This window comes from Electrona antarctica (assembly GCF_951216825.1).
Source record: "Electrona antarctica genome assembly, chromosome: 16".
NCBI classification, from domain to species: domain Eukaryota; kingdom Metazoa; phylum Chordata; class Actinopteri; order Myctophiformes; family Myctophidae; genus Electrona; species Electrona antarctica.
In genome coordinates, this window is record NC_136797.1 from 38,773,133 (window position 1) to 38,794,046 (window position 20,914).

At 42.4% G+C, this 20,914-nt stretch overlaps 2 protein-coding genes and 1 long non-coding RNA gene across 3 annotated transcripts; 1 reads left to right on the forward strand and 2 right to left on the reverse strand.

Moving 5' to 3' along the window:
- Positions 1-1,926: 1,926 nt before the first annotated feature.
- Positions 1,927-5,670, reverse strand: LOC306939727. Its single transcript, XR_013791914.1, has 3 exons — positions 5,252-5,670; positions 2,910-3,168; positions 1,927-2,527 (listed from the first exon to the last, which is right to left on the reverse strand). It is a non-coding gene; the product is annotated as an uncharacterized lncRNA (long non-coding RNA).
- A 4,072-nt stretch (positions 5,671-9,742) lies between these two features.
- LOC306939449 (uncharacterized protein) lies at positions 9,743-10,747 on the forward strand (the record flags this gene model as incomplete). Its single annotated transcript, XM_079524037.1, has 1 exon — positions 9,743-10,747. The coding sequence occupies one exon, from the start codon at positions 9,743-9,745 to the stop codon at positions 10,745-10,747; it is 1,005 nt and encodes a 334-aa protein (XP_079380163.1).
- Positions 10,748-13,751: 3,004 nt separating this feature from the next.
- Positions 13,752-14,975, reverse strand: LOC306939450 (proteinase-activated receptor 2-like; the record flags this gene model as incomplete). The annotated part of the gene is made up of 1 exon (XM_079524038.1): positions 13,752-14,975. The coding sequence occupies one exon, from the start codon at positions 14,973-14,975 to the stop codon at positions 13,752-13,754; it is 1,224 nt and encodes a 407-aa protein (XP_079380164.1).
- Between the last annotated feature and the right edge of the window lie 5,939 nt (positions 14,976-20,914).

Below are 20,914 nucleotides of genomic sequence, written 5' to 3' on the forward strand. Positions count from 1 at the left end.
CACCGCACAAAGCCATGGCTCAAGCCTTCCTCAGGAGACAAGGACATGGATGGACTTGGACACCACCACTGCTGAGCATCGTTGTCAGGTGGCATCCAGCCCTGGCTCCTCAAGCCAAGCTCCGATCGCCGTCAACAGTCCCAGCTTAGTTCTACCTCAGGGGACGTTGATGGCCACCATGCCCACCCCCAGCAGCTCAGGACATCTCCAGGAGATGATGACCACCGCCCAGCTTCCTCAGGTGGTCACAGTGTACAACCTCGTCTCGGGCGCTCTACCCCAGGGCCAGTGGACAGTGATGGACACGTTGCAAAGCCCCCCCAGCAGCGCAGGTCTGTACAACCTTGTCCCAGGTCTCCACCAGGGGACAGCGACGACAATGGACATGGTGCAAAGAAGCCCCCTGCCCAGCAGCACGGCAGCGAGTCTTCCTCAGAGGAAGGCCACCAGGGGCCGGGGCCAGCAGCCCAAAGTCTGGATGGACGCCGAGCAGAAGAGGCAGCTCCGTATGCAGCAGAACAAGGAGGCGGCCAGGATGTCCCGAGGGAGGAAGAAGGCCTACGTGGGGGATCTGGAGAGCCAGCTCAAGGTGCTGGGGGCGGACAACAAGAAGCTGATGTACAGGGTGCAGTACCTGGAGATGTTCTGCAGCGTGCGTGGCATTTGTCCTCCGCAATGATTTATATAGACTCTAAGAATATTGTAAATATTGTACTTTTTTATATTGTTTTATAATGTTTATTATTGGTTAAACATTATACACGTTTATTATGCATTTATTATTATTATTGTTGTTGATTCATATAGTAGACATTTATTGTAAATATTATAGGCTACATTTATATTGTTTATATTTGTTTGTTTGTTTTTAGTATATAGTATATATTATAGTATATAGAATAGTATAGTATAGTATAGTAGTAGTATAGTATATAGTATAGTATAGTATATTTTGTTTAGTATATAGTTTATTATTGAAAAAACATTATACAAATATATTATATGCATTTATTGTTGTACATACTGTTTGTTTGGATCTGGTCAATTAAACAAGTTATATGAATTTTATCTTGTTCAACTTTTACTTGAAACTACTTTTCAACCAGCAGTATCTCAAACCAAGTGTCACTATATACAGTATTCTGGACATGTCATGATAGCCAGGTGAACAGCATTGCCACGCCCACACGTTTTTAGCTTGTAGATTCACTATTTTCAGTGAAGAGATTTCTAGAGATTTTACCTCTTGGGGATCAACAAAACATGCAGGGTTTAAGTGGCTACATACAGGGTTCTCACACATTTGTATACCAATGAATTTCCAAAACTTTTCCAGAATATTTAACCCTGAATTTCCAGGCCTAGTTATAACAATCATTCAGCGCAATAACAAGTCTTTTACTCCTTTGTGCAATGCCCGAAGACAGGCAGTGTAGCAAAAATACATTTCATGCCAAACTGTTTGCTACACCTGTCCTAGGGTATGCACGGTGTGAGCTTGTAGATCTGTTCTTTTTGTCATATCCAGTACACATTAGGTTGCAATCACGCAGCCCTACTTCTGTTACATATTTCGTGTAATGTTATGCATGATTTGGAAAAAGCTTTAACAAAATTAAATATTTTTCAAGGACCACTAATAAATTCCAGGACCCTTGATAAATTCCAAACCTTTTCCAGGACTGGAAAATGTTTTGTCTAATTTCAAAACATTTCCAGGAATTTCAAGACCGTGGGAACCGAACACTTCAACACTTACTTACAATTCAGGCATTCACATGGAATAAAGCAAAAATAAAGAAATATATATTGTTTTAGGCCGAGCAGCTGAAGAAATCACAGATTTGAGGCTTTTATGACATGCTTTTATGACATTTCTGAGACCATTCATGTTTTTGGAAGATGCTTCTAAACTTTATTGCTAGTTTGATCACTTCAAATATTCTTTCATCTTAAAATAACTAGGCTAATGACCAAAAATAGCCAATCTACAAGCTCACAATACATTGCGCTGCCTGCGACGTGTTGTGAGCTTGTAGATCTGCCATTTTCGGTGTGCAGCATGCTTTCACAGAAGACGCTAGCTTCTATAGAATCCAAATGACTTAAATCAGTCGTGGCGACTGAGAACTTTAATCCATGCATTCAATGGAGGCGCTTCGCAGACTTCGAAGTGCAAAATCATAGAGGAGGAGAACATTGTTATGGTAATGCATGACAACAGAAATCCCAAATACTCTTTTTGTTTTAATACAATTGTCATAATTGATCCAGTCCAGATCACAGAAAAACTGTTAAACCGTTGATGACTGTAAGGTCTCAGTTCATTAGTGTCTCCTTGTTTCTGGCTGGTTACAGAGTTGGTGATTTGCTGAGGTGATCTGTCCATTCCTCAGCCTTTGGCAGTAGAGGTCATTGTGTCTCTTACATTTGTGTTTATGAAGGAAGACCTGAGATGTGAAGGAGTTGGAGTTTGAACACTCAGAACAGGAGATGAACTGAGTCTGGGAAGACTGGGACATCACTCCTGAGAGAGAGAGAGAGAGAGAGAGAGAGAGAGAGAGAGACAGACAGACAGACAGACAGATGGGGGTGACAGAGGGTGAGAGAAAGGGAGAGGCAGGATAAAAATGGTGATAAAAAGCTTCCTTCATCAAACAAGTCCCGTGTTTGGGAGTCCTACGGCTTCCCCGTTATTCATATCTATTTTATTGAATATGATTATCATTAGAGATGTCCCATACTGTATCGGTATCGAGAAAAGTATCGGATCGGCCCTTATTTGTCATATCGGGTCGTATCGGTGAATATGCCAGTCTAACCACAGATCGGGACATCCCTAATTATCACCTTTCTATTTTCATTCATGCCAACTGTAGTTCCTGTTCCTGTGTTTAACACTGACTGACCTCCACTGGTCTCCTCCCAATCATCACTGTCTTCAGTGACTTCAGTGTCAGATTCATGCAGTACGAAGAGATATCTTCATCATTATCTTCACTTTTCACTGCTAGTGATGTCCACATTGACCCAACATGCTCCTCTGGTCTTTGAAGTAGTTCATCCTGCTCATCTTTAATGTGTGGAGGCTCTGGTTCCTCCTGGAGCAGACTGGGGCTCTTCTTCCGTTTAGGGGAAACCGTCCGTACACAACCATGTGCAGGATGTCTAGGAGCACACAAATAACATGATGGTCAACACTGTATTCCTAAAATGTAAATCCATTCTTCTTCCATGTTCCATGGAGAAAATGAGCTAAGAAGATAAGATTGACTAAATTGTTACTCACTACAGGTTATTACTGTTCTGAAAGTTTACAATACAATACAATTTGAAGCAATATATTTAGTTACTTTAACCCCAAAATGAATAATGGTGTTACAGCCAAGGTTATAATAGTTTTGGAACTCAACAAAAGATATAATTTCAAAATAAACTATAAAAAACTAAAACTAAGGGCATTTTGTCTATAATTTCAGTAGTTTTCGTTTTTTGGTTTTGTTTGTTTTTATTTAGTTCAGTTAACAAACCGACTAGTTCAGTTTTAAATTTAGCCTGTTGAAAGCAATAAGGTACACCCGCACACTGTGTATCTGTTCGGCACAAGAGTATTGTCTTATTTAATGAAGCAACATTTCGGTCACCTTCCTTAGGCATGAGGTCCCTAGTGACCGAAACGTTGCTTCATTAAATAAGACAATACTCTTGTGCCGAGCAGATACACAGTGTGCGGGTGTACCTTATTGCTTTCATTGATGTCCACTGGCCTACGCACCTGTGCATACGCCTGATTGCTAGGTGTGCGATAGTTTTCTCCTACAGTAAATTTAGCCTGTTAAAATAATTGTTAACTATAATAACCTTGGTTACAGCAAATATAGTATTTGAATCATGAAATTGTAAAACAATTTAAACGCATGATACTTCACTCCTGAGCTCTGATTTGGGCCACGTTATCAGAAGCACTTCTGACAATGAAAACTTGAAATGTGGATGGTAGCCTAACAATCTATGTAAAATATCTGCATGGCGTAGCTCTGTTAGTCTGTAAATGGGTCTGTGAGTCTGTAAATCTGTCTGCCTGTGTGTCTGGGGCAAATCTCACAAACTACTGTACTGAATCAGCACCAAATTTCATGTTCATGCTGCCAGTAGGCCAAGCAAGTATTTTTCACACCTGATAGAAATTGCATCACACATAATGGTAATGTTTTAGTTTTGTAAAGAGTAAGAATGTGCACACGCTAAGCTTTCAAATACTTGTTTGAAAGTTGTTAACCACTTAAACACTCTATACTTAGTGAACTAACCCTCTGTACTTAATGAACTAATACTTAGTTGATCGGGTCGGCCCTATACTTCTTTTTCCATCAAATCTCTTGCAACGTGTCGTGAGCTTGGGGGCGCATATGCTGGTCCGACGTCCTGGTCAGACATGCGTGGCCGGTTAAGAGTCACCCGTGGCTCCGACATGAGTGACCAGTTAAGAGGTATATGCATGGCCAGTTTAGACTGACCCATGGCTCCAACATGCGTTGCCGGTGAAGACGCATGCGTGGCCGGTTAACCCTCACCCGTGGCTCAGACATGTGTGGCCAGTTACCACTCACCCGTGGCTCCGACATACATGGCTGGTTAAGACTCACCCGTGGCTTCGACATGCGTGGCCGGTTAAGAAACATAGGTGGCCGGTTGAGACTCCGCTTGCGGTTAGGGTTTGGGGTAGGGTGTTGGGCTATTGTGCGTCGGACTGTTTGTACGTCGGACTAATGATATGCACATGTGAGTTTGTACTGTAGATTGGTTATTTCAGGCCACTGTTCCCCCCACAATTTAGGGATGCTGGGGTTCAATTGGTTAAACCTCAAATCAAGAAGCTGAGAAAAAGCCATTCAAAGATCTGTTTTCTCACAAGGTTCAGACTCCCAGACCCATTTCTAGACGGAGACGCACCATAACAACCTATTTTAGATCCATATTGTAAAGAAAATCACAAGGTGAATTTATATGGTCCGGTTGACTTTCACATCGCATTTGTGCAAAATACAATGCACTTTGGTTTATGGTAATAAGAAATGAAATATTAAATAGAATAGAGAATATCTTTCAAAATGAAATTTGACAGATATTCCAATGATGGATTTACATATCCTGGTATTTTTTCTTTTTTGCCATTGTTATTGTACAGTGAAAATAAGGCAGCCGTACAGAACAGAAAATATTAAAGAAAGGAAGAGCACATGAAACTTACTGAGGAGTGGGTAGCCTGTGCACCATTCCATTTCGGGTTTATGAACCGGTCGGGAGCGGATGTGTTGTAGTATTGTTTTGTAGTCCGGAACTTCCTTTTCCTTCAAACTGATTTTTCTCAATAAAAGCTACAGGCTACTAGAGCTTTTATTGTTATTCTTCCGGTTTGAGGGAAAAGGAAGTTCCGTTTGATTGTTCCTGCCTGATGACTACAAAACAATGCTACAACATGACGTAACGATATCATCCGTTCCAGACTGGTTCACACAGCACTTTTGGAACAGAGACCAGGCTTTCCTCCGAGGTGGAAAGCCTGGTGAGGCGAGGTTAAGACGTGGGTGGTCTTCAGGTTCATGTTTAATAGAAACGTCCCTGGCCGAGTCTGGAGAGTTTATCTTCACCTGCAGTCTGGACTCCACACGCCGGTCTGAAATCAAGTGAATAAGGAAGGACTTTAATAACTGGAGACCTAGTGGGATTTATGTGATATAGGTTAAAATCTGTTTTTATAAACAATTTCTCCTGTGCCATCTATCATATTTGAACTCCATATCATGGGGGTGGGGGGCTGCCCGTAAGTCCGACCTCCCGTTAGTCCAACCTACGTGGCCGGTTAAGAGATTAGGGTTAGCGACCCTTTCTGTATGTTTCCTTTCCCTTTTTACCACCTCCTTACATGATTTCCTGTTTTTGAGTGGTGCAAACCACTCCAACAACCAGCTTTGTCTGTATGTTTGTGTACCTGTGTACGTGCACCTGTGTACGTGTCCGTGCACAGGTGAGCATGGTTACCATGGTCACTGACATTACGTCAGACCACAGCTGATCAGGCTATATAAGACCTTACACCACTCAGTTCACATGGGTGTGATTTTTTTATATAGAAGTGTATATTTGTATGTCTCAATGTTCTGATGAATTGAAAATGGTGGACCCTGTTGTAAACAAGTGTAATGCTTTATCAGTGTGTCGTCCACAGTAAATCTTTGTATTGAGTTGTGCTTTCATGGGAAATGTACCCATTCTGCAAACTGTATATGATCAATCAAACCACAGCACCTCAAAGGCCCTTAAAACAAGGCTCCAGACTTCCCAAAACAAACTGGTCAGGCTACTTAATTGGCCTCACTCCCAGAACCCACCTCACCCCTGCCCATTTTTATAGGCTGGAATGTACAGCATCTTGCAATGCAATGCCAATGGTCTACAAGATTCGCTACACACACCACCAAGAAGATACCCAAGTACCCATGTTGTTGTAGTAGTATATACTATATAGTATAGTAGCCTAGTAGTATTTGTTTTTACGTCCGGATACCCCGCCCAGGACAGGCTTCAGACGCGCCTCCTCAGGAGACTTGGCTCAGATCGAGCTAGCTCAGATCTGAACCCATTTGATGACAACGAAGTATACACTCAACTCCAAGCTCAACACCAGAGGGATCGAGTTCAACAACAAACCACGTGCAACCCAGATTCGGAACAATGTATAAATGATTAGGCCTACTGCTGATTACAGTTTACAATCACCACTAGCCCTGAAACATGACTGTCATGAAGTACGAGCCTCATGTGAACCATGGCTAGATCAATCACATTCATAACAAACAAGCAGATTACGATTTCATCTTAAAAGATGAGTATATAAATAGATGAAACACAACGTGAATTTGTTCATCTTACCTGCTGTTAGTTAGTTTAGTTAGTTTTCTTACATGTGTCAACAGTCAGATCAGACACCGTGTTGTTTTAACAAACTTCTTGTTCTTCTGTGGATTTTTAGCAGGAGCTAAAAAAGGCCTACAGGGTGGTGCACATGCGCGCGTATGTACCATAAACGGTCAATAGGGGGAGCCATGGGACCGCGTATACACCAGTGGTTTTCACTTTTCAACCACTCCACCAGTGGTCCAGCGTCCAGGCGGTTCCAGGTGGTCCCCAGCTAAATGATGGAGAGTTGGTAACCAAATGGACCCTTAAGGTATTTAACCCTTTAGCTTTAACTCTTGAATTTAAAATGAAACCAAATAGACCAATTTGTTTACAAACATTGGGACTGTGCGCACGGGTGACTAGTTGTAATCAATTCCCAACAGATCTCCAAACCTGTTGTTTTCAGAGAACAGCTGATATACAAGCTCACATCGCATCGCTGATGCGACTGTTGTGAGCGTAGGGGTCTGCGTGCGCGACACCATCGCGGGACGAAGCATAAATTATACTTGATGGTCTGCAGGTCATACTCTATGCTGCAGGTGCGCGTGCATACTCTATGGTGCAGCCATGGACAACCGGCCCTGCTGCCGTTATCATGAGCGCACGTCCCCGTTCGAGGACAACTGATTTGAATTGCTATTATTGTTCACAACAGAAACCAATGGATTATATATTTCAAGAGTGAGAGAATACAATAAAAATCCTAATCATTCTTCCTCCACACTGGGAGAAAAATCACACCCGTGTGAACTGAGTGGTGCAACTCCCCTCTCCCCCTGCCTCTCTCTCTCTCTGTCTCTCTCTCTATCTCTGCAACATTGCAACACTATCTCTCTCTCTCTGTTTCTGGCACAACAGCGCCACTTTTCCCCCTACTGGTACCCTAAACATAGTCACATAGGTTAGGACGGACATTGCTGTTCCTTGGAGTGGTTGAACTTGCACCACTCAAAAACAGCATCTGAAAGTTTGATGGGGCATTTTTTACACGTGAGTGCAGCTAGAACTTTTCCATTGCATCTTATTATGAGAGGCATGGTTCTTCTGCTGCCGGTATGCCCGCGCATGCTGCTACTTATCAGTGTGACGTAATCTGTTAAGGCGTCTATTGACCCTTATGGGAAGGAGTCCAGTTTTATAGGTGGTGCCTTGATTCTGTGGAAGTTGGCCCAGGTGAGTAATGAGAAGGGAACTGTTGGGCTGATGAGGCAGTTGAAGACAGGTGTGTAAAAGGGACTGTAGATGCAATGGTAAGTGGGAATGGCCGAAGTGGACAGGCAGAGAGCCAGACCATGACACATTTATTCTTACAGTACGTTTTAACAGCGGGCGAGCATCGGCCGACACATCGCCCAATCGCCCGTCATCGCCCAAATAGATTAATTCTTTTCATCTTTTCGGGCGACGTTTCCCCGCCCACTTTTCAACCATCGCCCGTTCGCCTAGCTGCTATCGCCAGTAGTCGCGGGGTCCCATAGACAAATAATGCATTTCCGGGAAAAAATTGTCTGGCTGTCGCCTGCTGTTAAAACGTACTGTTACTCCAACTGCAGTCTGCTGTCACCCAGGCGGATGCATGCTTCTCGCCATCAGGCGTCTTACTGGTGGTAGGAGAAATCTTATTTAAATTGGCTAAGGGAGGGCAGGCCGGAAGCTACGACCAAATATGGAGTGTGTTGTCGTCATGGCATCAGCCGCAAAAAGAAAAAACAGTCTGTCAGCTCCATATATGGGCACAGGATGGGAATGCCCATATATGGGCATATACACTGATGACATCAGCAATCTCCATATATGGGAGATCCGGTTGTCCAGAGCCACAGATCTGACCGCTGTGCCCATATATGGTCATGGTTGGGACCGACGAACTTCAAACTCGATGTGCAGAGGCAATTAAGGGACAACAGGTAGACAGACAGAAACAAACCTCCATATATGGAAACAAAGGGGACACTGACGGATGGGGGGATCCGCACGTAATTCCGACGGCATGTCGGACATGCGCTGCTCCCGTGCTTGCGGTTATGGTTAGGTTAGGGTTTGAGGTAGGTGGTCGTTTTTCGGACCAAAGACTAGTCTGAACTAAGTACTGCACGTTTCAGTTGTGTCTGACATCTGTGCATATTGACAATCTCCATAAACGTATGTGCATTTAATAACATGGTTTCTGTTGTCTGACATAAGTGAATGTTGAAAACCAATTCTCCATACATGTGCATTTGGTTTATGTTGTATGTACAAGTGTGTGTTCATTTGACATGACATCATCAGTGCATGTTGATCTCCATATATGTTCATTTGACATGACAACAGTATACCATATGAATATCTGTCAAGACTGTCATTATCTGATGTGCATTTGATGTCTGGTGGTGGGATTTCATATAGGGAGGGTTGATCATGCACTCCATATTCGGACAAAATGGTATGGATCCAGGTCAAAAGGTTTAGAAACGCACATTTATTGAGGTATCCACACGCTGATCCATCTAGACCAGTTCTACACTATAAAATCGCCATGGAAACATGCAAATTGGGGTACAGCAGGTGACATCACGCCAAGTCACAAATAATCGGTTTATAAACTGCCCCCCCAGTTTATAGAGATTATAGAGAGCAATAAATGGCTTAAATTGGTTGTTAGTTTGAAAGCTAATGAATGCGAAACAGCATGCCTAGAAAGGCAGTGTATTGATTTTACTGTGAAACTAACAACTACATTTATTTAACAGACTTGATAATAGTCATTATTCAAATGGAAGGGGAATCCTATCGTATGTTCCGGGTTGACGATGATGCAGATTATGATGAAACCGAAGACTACGATGAAACCGAAAATTATGACTGCCTTCAAGCTGGGACAGAGGACTGGGACGATAGTGACACTGAAAATGACGAGTGCCTCCCAGCTGGGACAGAGGACTGGAAGGACAGTGCAACCGAAAGTTACGACCGCCGCCCAGCTGGGACTGAGGACTGGACCAATGGGCAGAGCACTGATTTGGCAGTAGGAGCCTCCATCAGTACCTCTCTGCCAGGAAAGACCCCCCTATCGACTACCCCCTATAGGCTCATGAGTGCAACCGAAAACTACGACCGTCGCCCCGCTGGGACAGAGAACATGACCGATGGGCAGAGCACTGATTTGGCAGTAGGAGCCTCCACCAGTACCCCCCTATCGACTACCCCCTATAGGCTCATGGCCCCCGTCACACCTGCACCAGCCTCGACGGCCTCTGGAATAGTGCCGCGGCTACACAACGTAGTGTCTTCAGTCGACCTGGGCTGTGAGCTGGACCTGAAGTCCATCGTACTCCGAGCCCGGAACGCTGAGTACACCCCCAAGCGTTTCGGTGCCGTCATCATGAGAATACAAGAGCCCAGGACCACCGCTCTCATCTTCAACTCAGGAAAGATGGTGTGCACGGGAGCCAAGAGTGAAGACCAGTCCCGTTTGGCGGCAAGGAAGTTTGCCCGTCTCGTGCAAAAGATGGGATTCCCCGTCAAGTTCCTTGGCTTTAAGGTTCAGAACATGGTTGCCAGCTGCGATGTGAAGTTCCCCATAGAGATAGAAGGACTGTTCCGCGAACACCAGCAGTTCAGCACCTACGAGCCAGAGATCTTTCCAGGGTTGATCTACAGAATGATAAAGCCCAGAGTTGTCCTGCTTATCTTTGTGTCTGGAAGGCTTGTGTTGACAGGTGCCAAGGCAAGAGGAGACATCTATGAGGCGTTTGAAAACATCTACCCGATCCTAAAAAACGTCCAGAAAACAACTTAAAACCTGCTATCCCCAGCCCTCTGCACCAATTTCTCTCTCTCGGACACGTCTGGCTTTCAGAAATGACGATGTGGCAGCCAAGTCTATGGACAATTAGAATTGGCTGCCAAAAAAACAAAACAGGACCCTACTTGTGATGTCATAGCCTGGCACAGCCTCATCCGCCCCTATTGCATATGCAGCAGTGCAGCGCAGTGGTATATTAGTATCGCAACGCGATGCTAGTGATGTCATGTCATGTGTCTATGGACTTTTAATGTTTGCTTTAAGCAGTGACGTCATGTGGCAGCCACAGTGGGTGCTCATTTCAAGTGTAAACATCACACGTGAAATTTATAATAATTTATATTTATTTATATACCGGTATCTGATTGATTGATTGATTGATTGATTGATTGATTGATTGATTGATTTATTAACAGTTTGCAGAATTACAGTACATTTCAAGTACAACTCAATACAAAAACTGTTAACAGTGAGTGGACGACACCATAAAGCATTACACTTGTTTACAATAGGGCCCACCATTTTCAATTCATCAAAACATTTAGAGACGTACGAATATACACAACTATATAGTCAAAAGAAATCATCATAGGAGGTAAAAAGGGAAAATAAATATACAGTGAGGGGAAACAGGGCTGGGTGGGGGATTCAGATTTTACGGGGGGCAGTTTCGAATTGCAGCCGTCCGTAGGTGCCCTTTGAGAGCAGTTTTGAAGGAGTCAAGGGATTTGCATGTCTTAATGACTGTTGGTAGGGCGTTCCACATTTTGGTGGCATAGGAGCGGAATGAATTTAATCCCTTGTTTGTACCGAATCTGGGTTGCACATGGTTTGTTGAACTCCCTCTGGTGTTGTGGGAGTGGACTTTGTTGACATTAAGGAAGTAGACAGGTACATGGGTATCTTGGTGCATGGTGTAGCGAATCTTGTGGACCAGACCCATTGCAAGGTGCTGTAATCTGTCGTCAACCCTAAGCCATTCCAGCCTGTCAAAGTGGGCAGGGGTGAGGTGGGTTCGGGGAGTGAGGCCAAGTAGTAGCCTGACCAGTTTGTTTTGGGAAGGTCTGGAGCCTTGTTTTAAGGGCCTTAGAGGTGCTGTGGTACCAGGAGGTGCAAGCGTAGTCGAAGAAACCTTGTACGAGGGCTCCTGTTAGGGTCTTCAAGGTGTTTTTGTTGACCAGTGAGGAGATCCTGTATAGGAATCTTGTTCTTTGGTTGACCTTTTTGATTACGTTGGTGGCCATTTTATCACCGGAAAGATTTGCCTCCAGGATGGAACCTAGGTAGGTAATTTCATCTTTCGTGTAACCAAGAAGCCATCTTGCTGAGATTACTATTTGATCCAAATAGAATGGATTCAGTTTTTCCCAGGTGTAAAGATAGTTTGTTATCAGCGAGCCAGGTGCAGATTCTACCAAGTTCAGAGCTGAGGGCCTTTTCAACCTGCAGTTAGTTCCTGTCCGAGACCAGCAGTACTGAGTCATCTGCGAACAGGAACAAATTGCAGTCACAAGCTGATGTCATGTCGTTTACATATATTAGGAACAGTAAAGGTCCTAGTATGCTTCCTTGTGGAACGCCACAGCTCGGGGGGGGGGGGGGGGGGGGGGACAGTGTTCCGTTGACCTCCACCATCTGTTCTCTCCCCTCCAGGTAGGATTGCATCCAGCTCACTGATGTGCTATCAAAACCAATTGCTTTTAGCTTGTTAACCAGTATGGAGTGGTTCACGGTGTCAAAAGCCTTTTGGAGGTCCAGCATGACCATGCCGCAGTATTTGCCAGCATCCACCTCGTGTTTGATGTGGTCGCTCAAATAGAGGAGGCATGTGTCAGTGGAGTGGGATGTTCTGAAGCCAGATTGGAATTCATACATAAATTTTTTCGTGGCAAGATACTTTTCAACCTGTTCATAGACTATTTTTTCAATCACTTTCGAGATGGAGCTAAGAATAGAAATAGGGCAGTAGTTGCCGGGGTCTAATTTGCTCCCTTTCTTGTGCAGGGGGGTTACTTCGGCCAGTTTGAAATCTTGGGGGACCTGTCCCTGTCCCTGTTTATTATGTGGGTGATGATTGGAGCTATAGAGATGGCCGAGTCTCTGAGAAATTTGGAGGGATCTACTGTATATTGGAGGAAGGCATGTGTAATGGCAGACATTTACCCTCTGCACCTTTTCTTTTCTGAGATAAAAAGTCTAACAGTATATTAATTTGCTGTATCATTTATTCCACAAAATTATACTTTCTTTCACCTTTATTTATTCAGGGAAGTCAATTGAGAACCAGCTCTCTTTTACAATGACACCCTGATTACACTGTACATAACACAAATACATTACAAGAAAAAACAATTCAGATTGAACAAGTACAGCTATATGTCAATTTATTCCATACAAGACATTTAAATCGATCAAGTGAAATCAAGTTCTTCAGTTTTAAGACTGATTGTAGACAGTTCCATATGTGGGGGGCATAGTATTGAAAGGCAGTCTTACCCAGTTCAGAATTAATATCAGGAATTTCTAATAGAAAGTAGTCTTGAGAACGGGTGTGATGATGGCCTATTGCTTTAGGCTGTAATAGGCTGCAAAGATTGTTAGGTAATTTCTTGAGTAAGGCTTTATAGATAAAAACAGTGCAATGCTGTTCTCGTCTCATAGCCAATGATGGCCATCCAACCTTCTCATAAAGTCTATAGTGATGAGTGAGAAACCTAAAACCGGAGGGCAGAGTGATAGATTGCATCCAGTGGTTTAAGGGAGGATGGGGCAGAATGCATGTAAATAACATCGCCATAGTCAATAACAGATCAAATTCGTTTTCAGCAAATGCAGTGTCACCAATCACACTGTATGATCTATTGTCCTATTTATTCTTCCCCACTGTCATAAGGTGAACAGTATTGGTGGGTCAGGAACAAGATAGGAAGTACAGGCAGTGCACAGTCGACAGTATCCCATATCGTACACCAGTGTCTTATTCCCTGCATAGTCCTCCTCACTCTCCTCCTCTACTGCTCTCTGTATTCCCAGACCCATCGGATTTGTTATTCCTGCAGTGTTTTTCCACATACTCTATTCTCTTCAGAGTTCTCCTGCTCCTACAAAGCAGTGTGTTCTTCACATGCTTCCTGAAGTCATCTGACACAAAGTAATAAATAAAGGGGTCTAGACAACTGTTAAGGCTGGCCAAACACAGAGTGATTATATAGAAGCTGTATCCAGTATTAGTTTCCCCAATACTCAGCAAATAGTAATGAATCACCAACATTATGTTACTGGGGATGAAACACACCAGGAATGTCACCAGTACCGTCGCAATCAACACCAATGCTTTGTGACGGTTCTTTGCTGCTGTGCTGTTTACGTTACATACTATCTTCTTCTCCAGGTGCCATAACATAAGGACATAGGTCACAACAATCACTATGCAAGGAATAAGAAACACAACAGTGGACATTAATATGAAGTAGTAATAAGGGAACTTGATGGAAGCGAATGTGTCATTTTTATCCCATATGGCAGTGACATCATGGCAGGTGGTAATATTGAGGCCTTTGACCCTAACTGTGTGATCATACTGGTATAGAGGAATGGTGGTGGTCCAGATGAAAACCCAGATGGAAACACAGACACCAATTGCCACTTTGTTGTTCTGCTCAGAAAAAGGGTCGACCACAACCCGATACCTCTGTACACTTAGACAGGCAATGCAGAGGATGGAGCCGTACATGTTCCCATAGAAGAACCCCACCAAGACTTTGCACAGCCCCTCTCCATAGATCCAGTCATTTCCATTGAAGTGGTAAGAGATCTTTAGGGGGATCCAGATGGCAAAAAGCACGTCTGACAGAGCCAGGTTGGCCATATAGATCGCCGATGGATGCTTCTCCTTAATCCTGAACAGAAACACCCACAAAGCCATGGCGTTGGCAGGCAGTCCCACAACAACCACTATGATGTAGAGGATGGGAAGGAAGATGGTGGTCACAGGGCTATTCAAAGTTTCAGCTGTTGCATTATCCACACGAACTAGGACCTTGTCCTGGGGGTGGTTCACAACATTCGGAGTGAAACTATAGTCCACCACGACCACAGGGTAACTATCGTCTAGTTCTTCAGTATAATCCGTTTCATTATTGATGTCATCATATACATTGTCCTCCACAACCACAGGGTAACTAGAGTGTGTTGTTCCATCAATGTCATCCTCCACAACCATAAGGGTCGGCTGAACCACAAACCCAGCGAAACCCTGTTCTCCATGAACTCCATAATTGAGGACTAATTGAGGACTATCTCCACCATTGAGGTTGTTGTCCTCCACAACCACAAACCCAGGGAAAAGACTAGTAAAAACTGCATCATCTCCACTATATCCATCTCCACTATATCCTTCGTTGTCATCTGTTGCTTTATTCACACGCTGGTCCGGACGGTCCACACGATCAATGTAATAATGACCTTTTTTTCCTTTAAGAAAGCAAACATACACAAAGGTTTGTTTTACACAAAGGTTTGTTTTAGATGTTTTACTGGTTTAATGTCTTAAACATTAAACAGAAAAGAAAAAAAGCCCTGCTTGACTTGAACAGAGAGAACATTATTTTGCATAGTAACAAGGCAGACAGCCACCTGCTTTCTCTTATAGTTGTGTGGGGGAAAATATCTCTTTTAATTAATCTGCTTGGCAAATAAATGATTAATTAATATTGACTTAAAAACAATGACTCAATTATGATCTCTCTTGTGTTTTAAAGCTCTCATATTCTTAAACGTATGTATTTATTTTATAATAGTTCCCCAAATTCCACAAACATTATGTCAAGAAATATTCGTCCTACCTGTAGGCCTACATAAAAACTATTAAACTACATCGAAACAACTTCCAGCCTTACCTGTTGATGCATTTGATGTAGAAATCCAGGTGATAAATAGCATGACTGCCAGTAATCTTATTGAGGCCATGATTCTTGAGGGTTGTGTGTGTCTTCTTCTCTTTTCACTGGAAAAATGAATCAATGTTCATTTTTCCAGTGAAAAAAAGTATTGCATGTATTGCATTCCACCCACCCTTCATTGACATCTGTTGCATTATCCACAATAACAATGTCCTGGTCCTGGAGGACACTTATTCCCGTAGTCGCCAGAAATAGGGACTACAAGTCGGCCAACAACATCACTAAGGAACAAAGGATGTAACTGAAGACTATCAAAGATAGTTCTCATTGTCAGATCCACTCTCCGGGCCGTGAGGTGAAGCTGAGACGGGCATGTTGGGCGGGGAGTCGAGAACCACTTTATTTCACATCCCATTCTTTTTTTTATCACTTAGATTTGTATTCATTTTTTGAACAAACACACAATTGTAAAGGACAAACACAGCACAAACAAACATGAAAAACAAAAAATAAAAAATACAATAAAGTCGACAATGCGTATCAAACCTTGTTCATTACATCACATATTCCTAGACATATTCTGGTGTCCCTCATTCCCCCATGCCCTCATTGTTCATGATCAGGTCATTGAATATTGTCCATTTGGACCATTTGTCCTCCATTTGTTCCTCCTGCAGTCTCAGGCGATGTGTCAGTTTCTCCATGAGCTGTATCTCCTGAATCAACCCCTCCCATTGTCCCTGTGTTGGAGGCTCCTTCTGTCCCCATTTCCTTGTGATAGCCTTCTTTCCTGCCGCCAATAAAATGTTTACCAGATACCTATCCTCTCCTCGTATCTTTCCCCCCATCAAGTTTCCTAAATACAGAACATCACACTTCATAGGCACCTCATAACCCAACACCTTTTGTATCTGATCCTTTCCAAAAAGACTCAATTTTGGGACATTTCCAGAACACATGTGAGTGATCCACATTTACATCTCCACAACCCCTCCAACATTGTACCTGTTGCTTCAACTGCTTGCTCATAATTTTTGGTGTTATGAAAAACCTGCAAAGATTTTTCCAAGAGAATTCCCTCCATATCCGTGAATTGGTAGATGATTGGTGCATTTTCCACATATGAGCCCAATCTTTTTCTGAAATTTGTATATCTAGTTCTGCTTCCCATTTCTTTTTAATATATTCTGTTGAATGACTGCCACTCATCAAAGTCGTATATATTGCTGATATAATTCGAATATTTTCCCCCTTGTATATATTTTTAATAATTTGGACATTCACTTCTATGGAGGGCTTCCCTTTGATTTCCTTAATATAATAATCCCTTAGTTGAAGATACCTGAAGAAATCATGTTTATCCAACATGTATTTAACACTCAAATCTGTGAAACTCTCCAATGCCCCATTTTTCTCCAAAACACACCAGGCTGTCATTCCTCTATTGCTCCATACTTTAAAGCCCTTATCATGTCCTGCAGGTTTAAATGAACTATCAAATGCCATCCATTTTAAAACCTTTATATCCTCTTCAAACCTATATTTTTTAACAATTTTAAACCAGATCTCTAATGTAAATAGGGTGATTGGATCAATACAGTGTTTTATTTTCTTAAACTTTTCTTTGTCTCCTATAATATTCTGTATTGGATGTTTGTCGAATTCCTTTTCCATATCTTTCCATTTTGCTATATAATTTGGTTTACACCAACATCCTACATATCGTAGCTGGGCTGCATGATAGTACATTTTTAAATTGGGAAGACCCATGCCCCCTCCCTCCTTTGGGAGTTGAAGGGTCTGAAATCTGACCCTTGGCCTCTGCCCGGCCCACACAAACCTAGAAATCATTCTGTCCCATGTAATAAATTGCCCTTGGGGGACCTCTACCGGTAAGGACTGGAATAGAAAGAGCAACCTGGATAATACATTTATTTTAACTGCCTCCAACCTTGATTTCAGGTCTAGTGGCAAAGTAGCCCATCGTTCAATATCTCTTTTTATCTCCTGATTTAATTTATCGTAGTTGGCTTTATATAATGTAGACAATTTTTTTCGTTATGTTTATACCCAAATATTTAATACTTTTTTGTTCCCAATTAAAGTTGAAGGCTTCCCTTATAGATGCATTTGGAGCATAATTTAAAGCCAAAATCTGTGTTTTGTTGATCTTGTATCCTGACAAACGACCAAATTCTTCTAATACCTTGCTGAAAACGGGAAGTGAGTCATTTGGTCTCTGGAGGAAGGCAATTACATCATCGGCAAAAAGTCCTATCTTGTGTTCGCTACCGTTTACCGTCACACCTTGTATACCTTCATTGTCTCTCACTGCTTGTGCTAAGGGTTCAATAAAAAACGCAAATAACGTAGGCGAAAGACAGCATCCTTGCCTAGTCGATCGTTGTAGGTTGAACTTCCCAGACAAGCTCCCATTTATTTTAATTCTAGCCGTAGGTTGTTGGTATAATGATTTTACACATTGTAATGCTTCCTTATTGAACCCAAATCTTGTCAATACAGCATAAAGGAACTTCCAATTATTGACCCTATCATATGCAGCCTCTGCATCAACACTCACTAATAAAGTGCTTGTTTTAGTCCTCTGTTTCACATCCCATTCTATGTGATAATTGTGAAATAATTACTTACTATTGTGTCTCTCGTTAACCCAGGCATCTGCGGGGCACACACTACCGGGCTACTATGACAGACCCGATAAAATAATGAAGTGAATGACACATGGAAATGGAAGGATACCGACCAGAGTACATGAGTATGGAAAAGGAGTAATCTACAACCCTAGTTAGTACACAGCCTATACAGAGGACGAGTAAAAGTCATCGAGTACAGGCTGTGTAGAAATACTTCCTGTCCTTCTGCACCTTGAAATTGACTGTTGAGAGCAAGTGGTCTACCTTGAGTTGAATTGACTTACCCACACCTAGAAGAAAAAATCCTAAAGCTAAACCATACCCACCTGTTTGGAATCGATTTCAGTTACAGACCTAAGTAGACCTTGAAATTAATTATACCTACCGTTGAAGTCCAGCGACAGCGACGACGACTCTTTTCCACCTGGAAATTGAACTTTATGTTGCAAACCTACTGCTTTTCCCCTGAAAAGAAGTGATTTCTGTTATTCAAATTTTTGTTAATAAATGTCAGTTGATATTGGCAACTCTGGTTCTGTCTCCTGGGTATTGTGTACGCCACACATTCAGTAACTGTCTCTCCAGCTCTTTACTCAAAAGAAAACGTATTTTCAGCTCACAATACCAATTTTATCCAATCAGGAAAGAGACCTCATGCAGGATATAGCATACACAAGAGAATTTGTGATGCCACAAAGAAGTGAACAGAAAAAATTGGAAGTGCTCATAACCCCTGCTCTGTGTAATATAAAGCCTCAGGCTAAGAAGTTCATGTTTTGGTGAGAGAGATAAGGGTCGGTCAGGCTTTTCCTGCCCAGGCCCATCAGAGGATCTGTGTTCATGGCCTTCAGCGGTGTAGGCCTATAATCTGTCATCATCACATCTGTCATGAATGTCCTTCCCTCTACCTTTACTTTAGAGCTTATAGTGAGTTACATGTTGTTGGTATAGAACTTACGACAGGGAAGGACAGAGAGGCAGATGAGAGGAGACAGGAGAGGCGAGGCCAGTCAGGCTGTGCTGCTGCTTGATTTTATGCACCTATCTTCTTCTGATGAAACTATTATAGTTTTGTTTTCTATATTTATTTAACCTTTGTTTAACCAGTAAAAACACATTGATACAAAGTCTCTTTTTCAAATGGGAACTGAAAAAGAGAATATATGGTTGTTGTAACTTGTAACATAGTAACATACTCTTTGAGAGCGCTGGAGTGTGGCCAGGTCGATGTATGCTCTGGGAGCAAGTGAAAAGACAGGTTGTCCTATAGCATCTAAACATTTTTGACAACAATGACCAATGAAGACACTGCAAAATGTGAAGATTGTAGCTTGTTTGATAATCTAAAGTACAGTATTCAACATGCATCTAGTAAGTATTAGGCTAGTATAACCAATCTGGGAACCCTTTTGGTAAAAGGAAAGGGGCCTTCTTCATATTATCATTCTTTGGAAGTTTTACAAAGGAGAACAAAGAGTTCTGACGGGTCTGGCATCCAGGGAAGATGCATTTGGGTGAGGAAGAGGAAGCCATGACTAATAATAATGGTCTTTATTGTCCCCTCAGGGATATGCATCTTCACAGTCTGTTCCAACAGAATGACACATAACCATATAAAACAACACCACCACAATACTAAGACAATACACAAAGTCCCCAAAATAAACGTTTTCCCATTTCAAAGTCCTGTATCTTCGTCCAAATGGCATGAGTTTAGCTAGAAACCTGTGATTCAAAAAGTCACAAAGTGATAGTAAACTAGACTGAAGCATAGGTCAGGTCAGGTCAGGTCAAGTCAATTTAATTTATAAATCACATTTAATAACAACCATGGTTGACCAAAGTGCTGTACAGCTGAGCATATAGCAAAAATAAATAAATAAAAGACAACAATGTTGCTCAAAATTATCATAATAAAAATTACATTATAATCAGAGAACAATGTATAGGAGAGCATGGAGGTTTAAAAAAACACAAGATAAGAGGCCAAGGATTTACTCCATGTAGGCAGTGGGACCTTTGATTTAATTAAAAGGCCAGAGAGAACATGTGTGTCTTTTAGTTTTGGATTTAAAACTGACCAGAGAGGATGCAGTCCTACTCCTAACAGCTAGTGTTATTAGCAAGTTGTTCCACAGATTCGGCGCCGCGACCGGAAAGGCATGGTTTCGTTTTAGCTTGGGTCATGTGCGCAGGACTTTGAAGAGCATCTGGTCAGCTGATCTGAGCGGCCAAGTAAAATTTAAACAATAAACAGTAGAATTCTAAATTTGACCAATTTGGCCAAATTCAATACATTACACCACACACACAGACACACACGCACGCACGCACGCGTGCGCGCGCACGCACACACACACACACACACACACACACACACACACACACACACACACACACACACACACACGTGTTATGTCCCACGTTTTCAGCAAATATAGTGTGACCGTGACCAATCACACAGTATCTATATGTTATGTAGAGTCCTATATTTATTCTTCCCCACTGTCACAAGGTGAACGTAAGTATTGGTGGTTCAGGATAGGAAGTACAGGCAGGGCACAGCCTACAGTATCCCACATTGTACCCCAGTGTCTTCCCAGAGT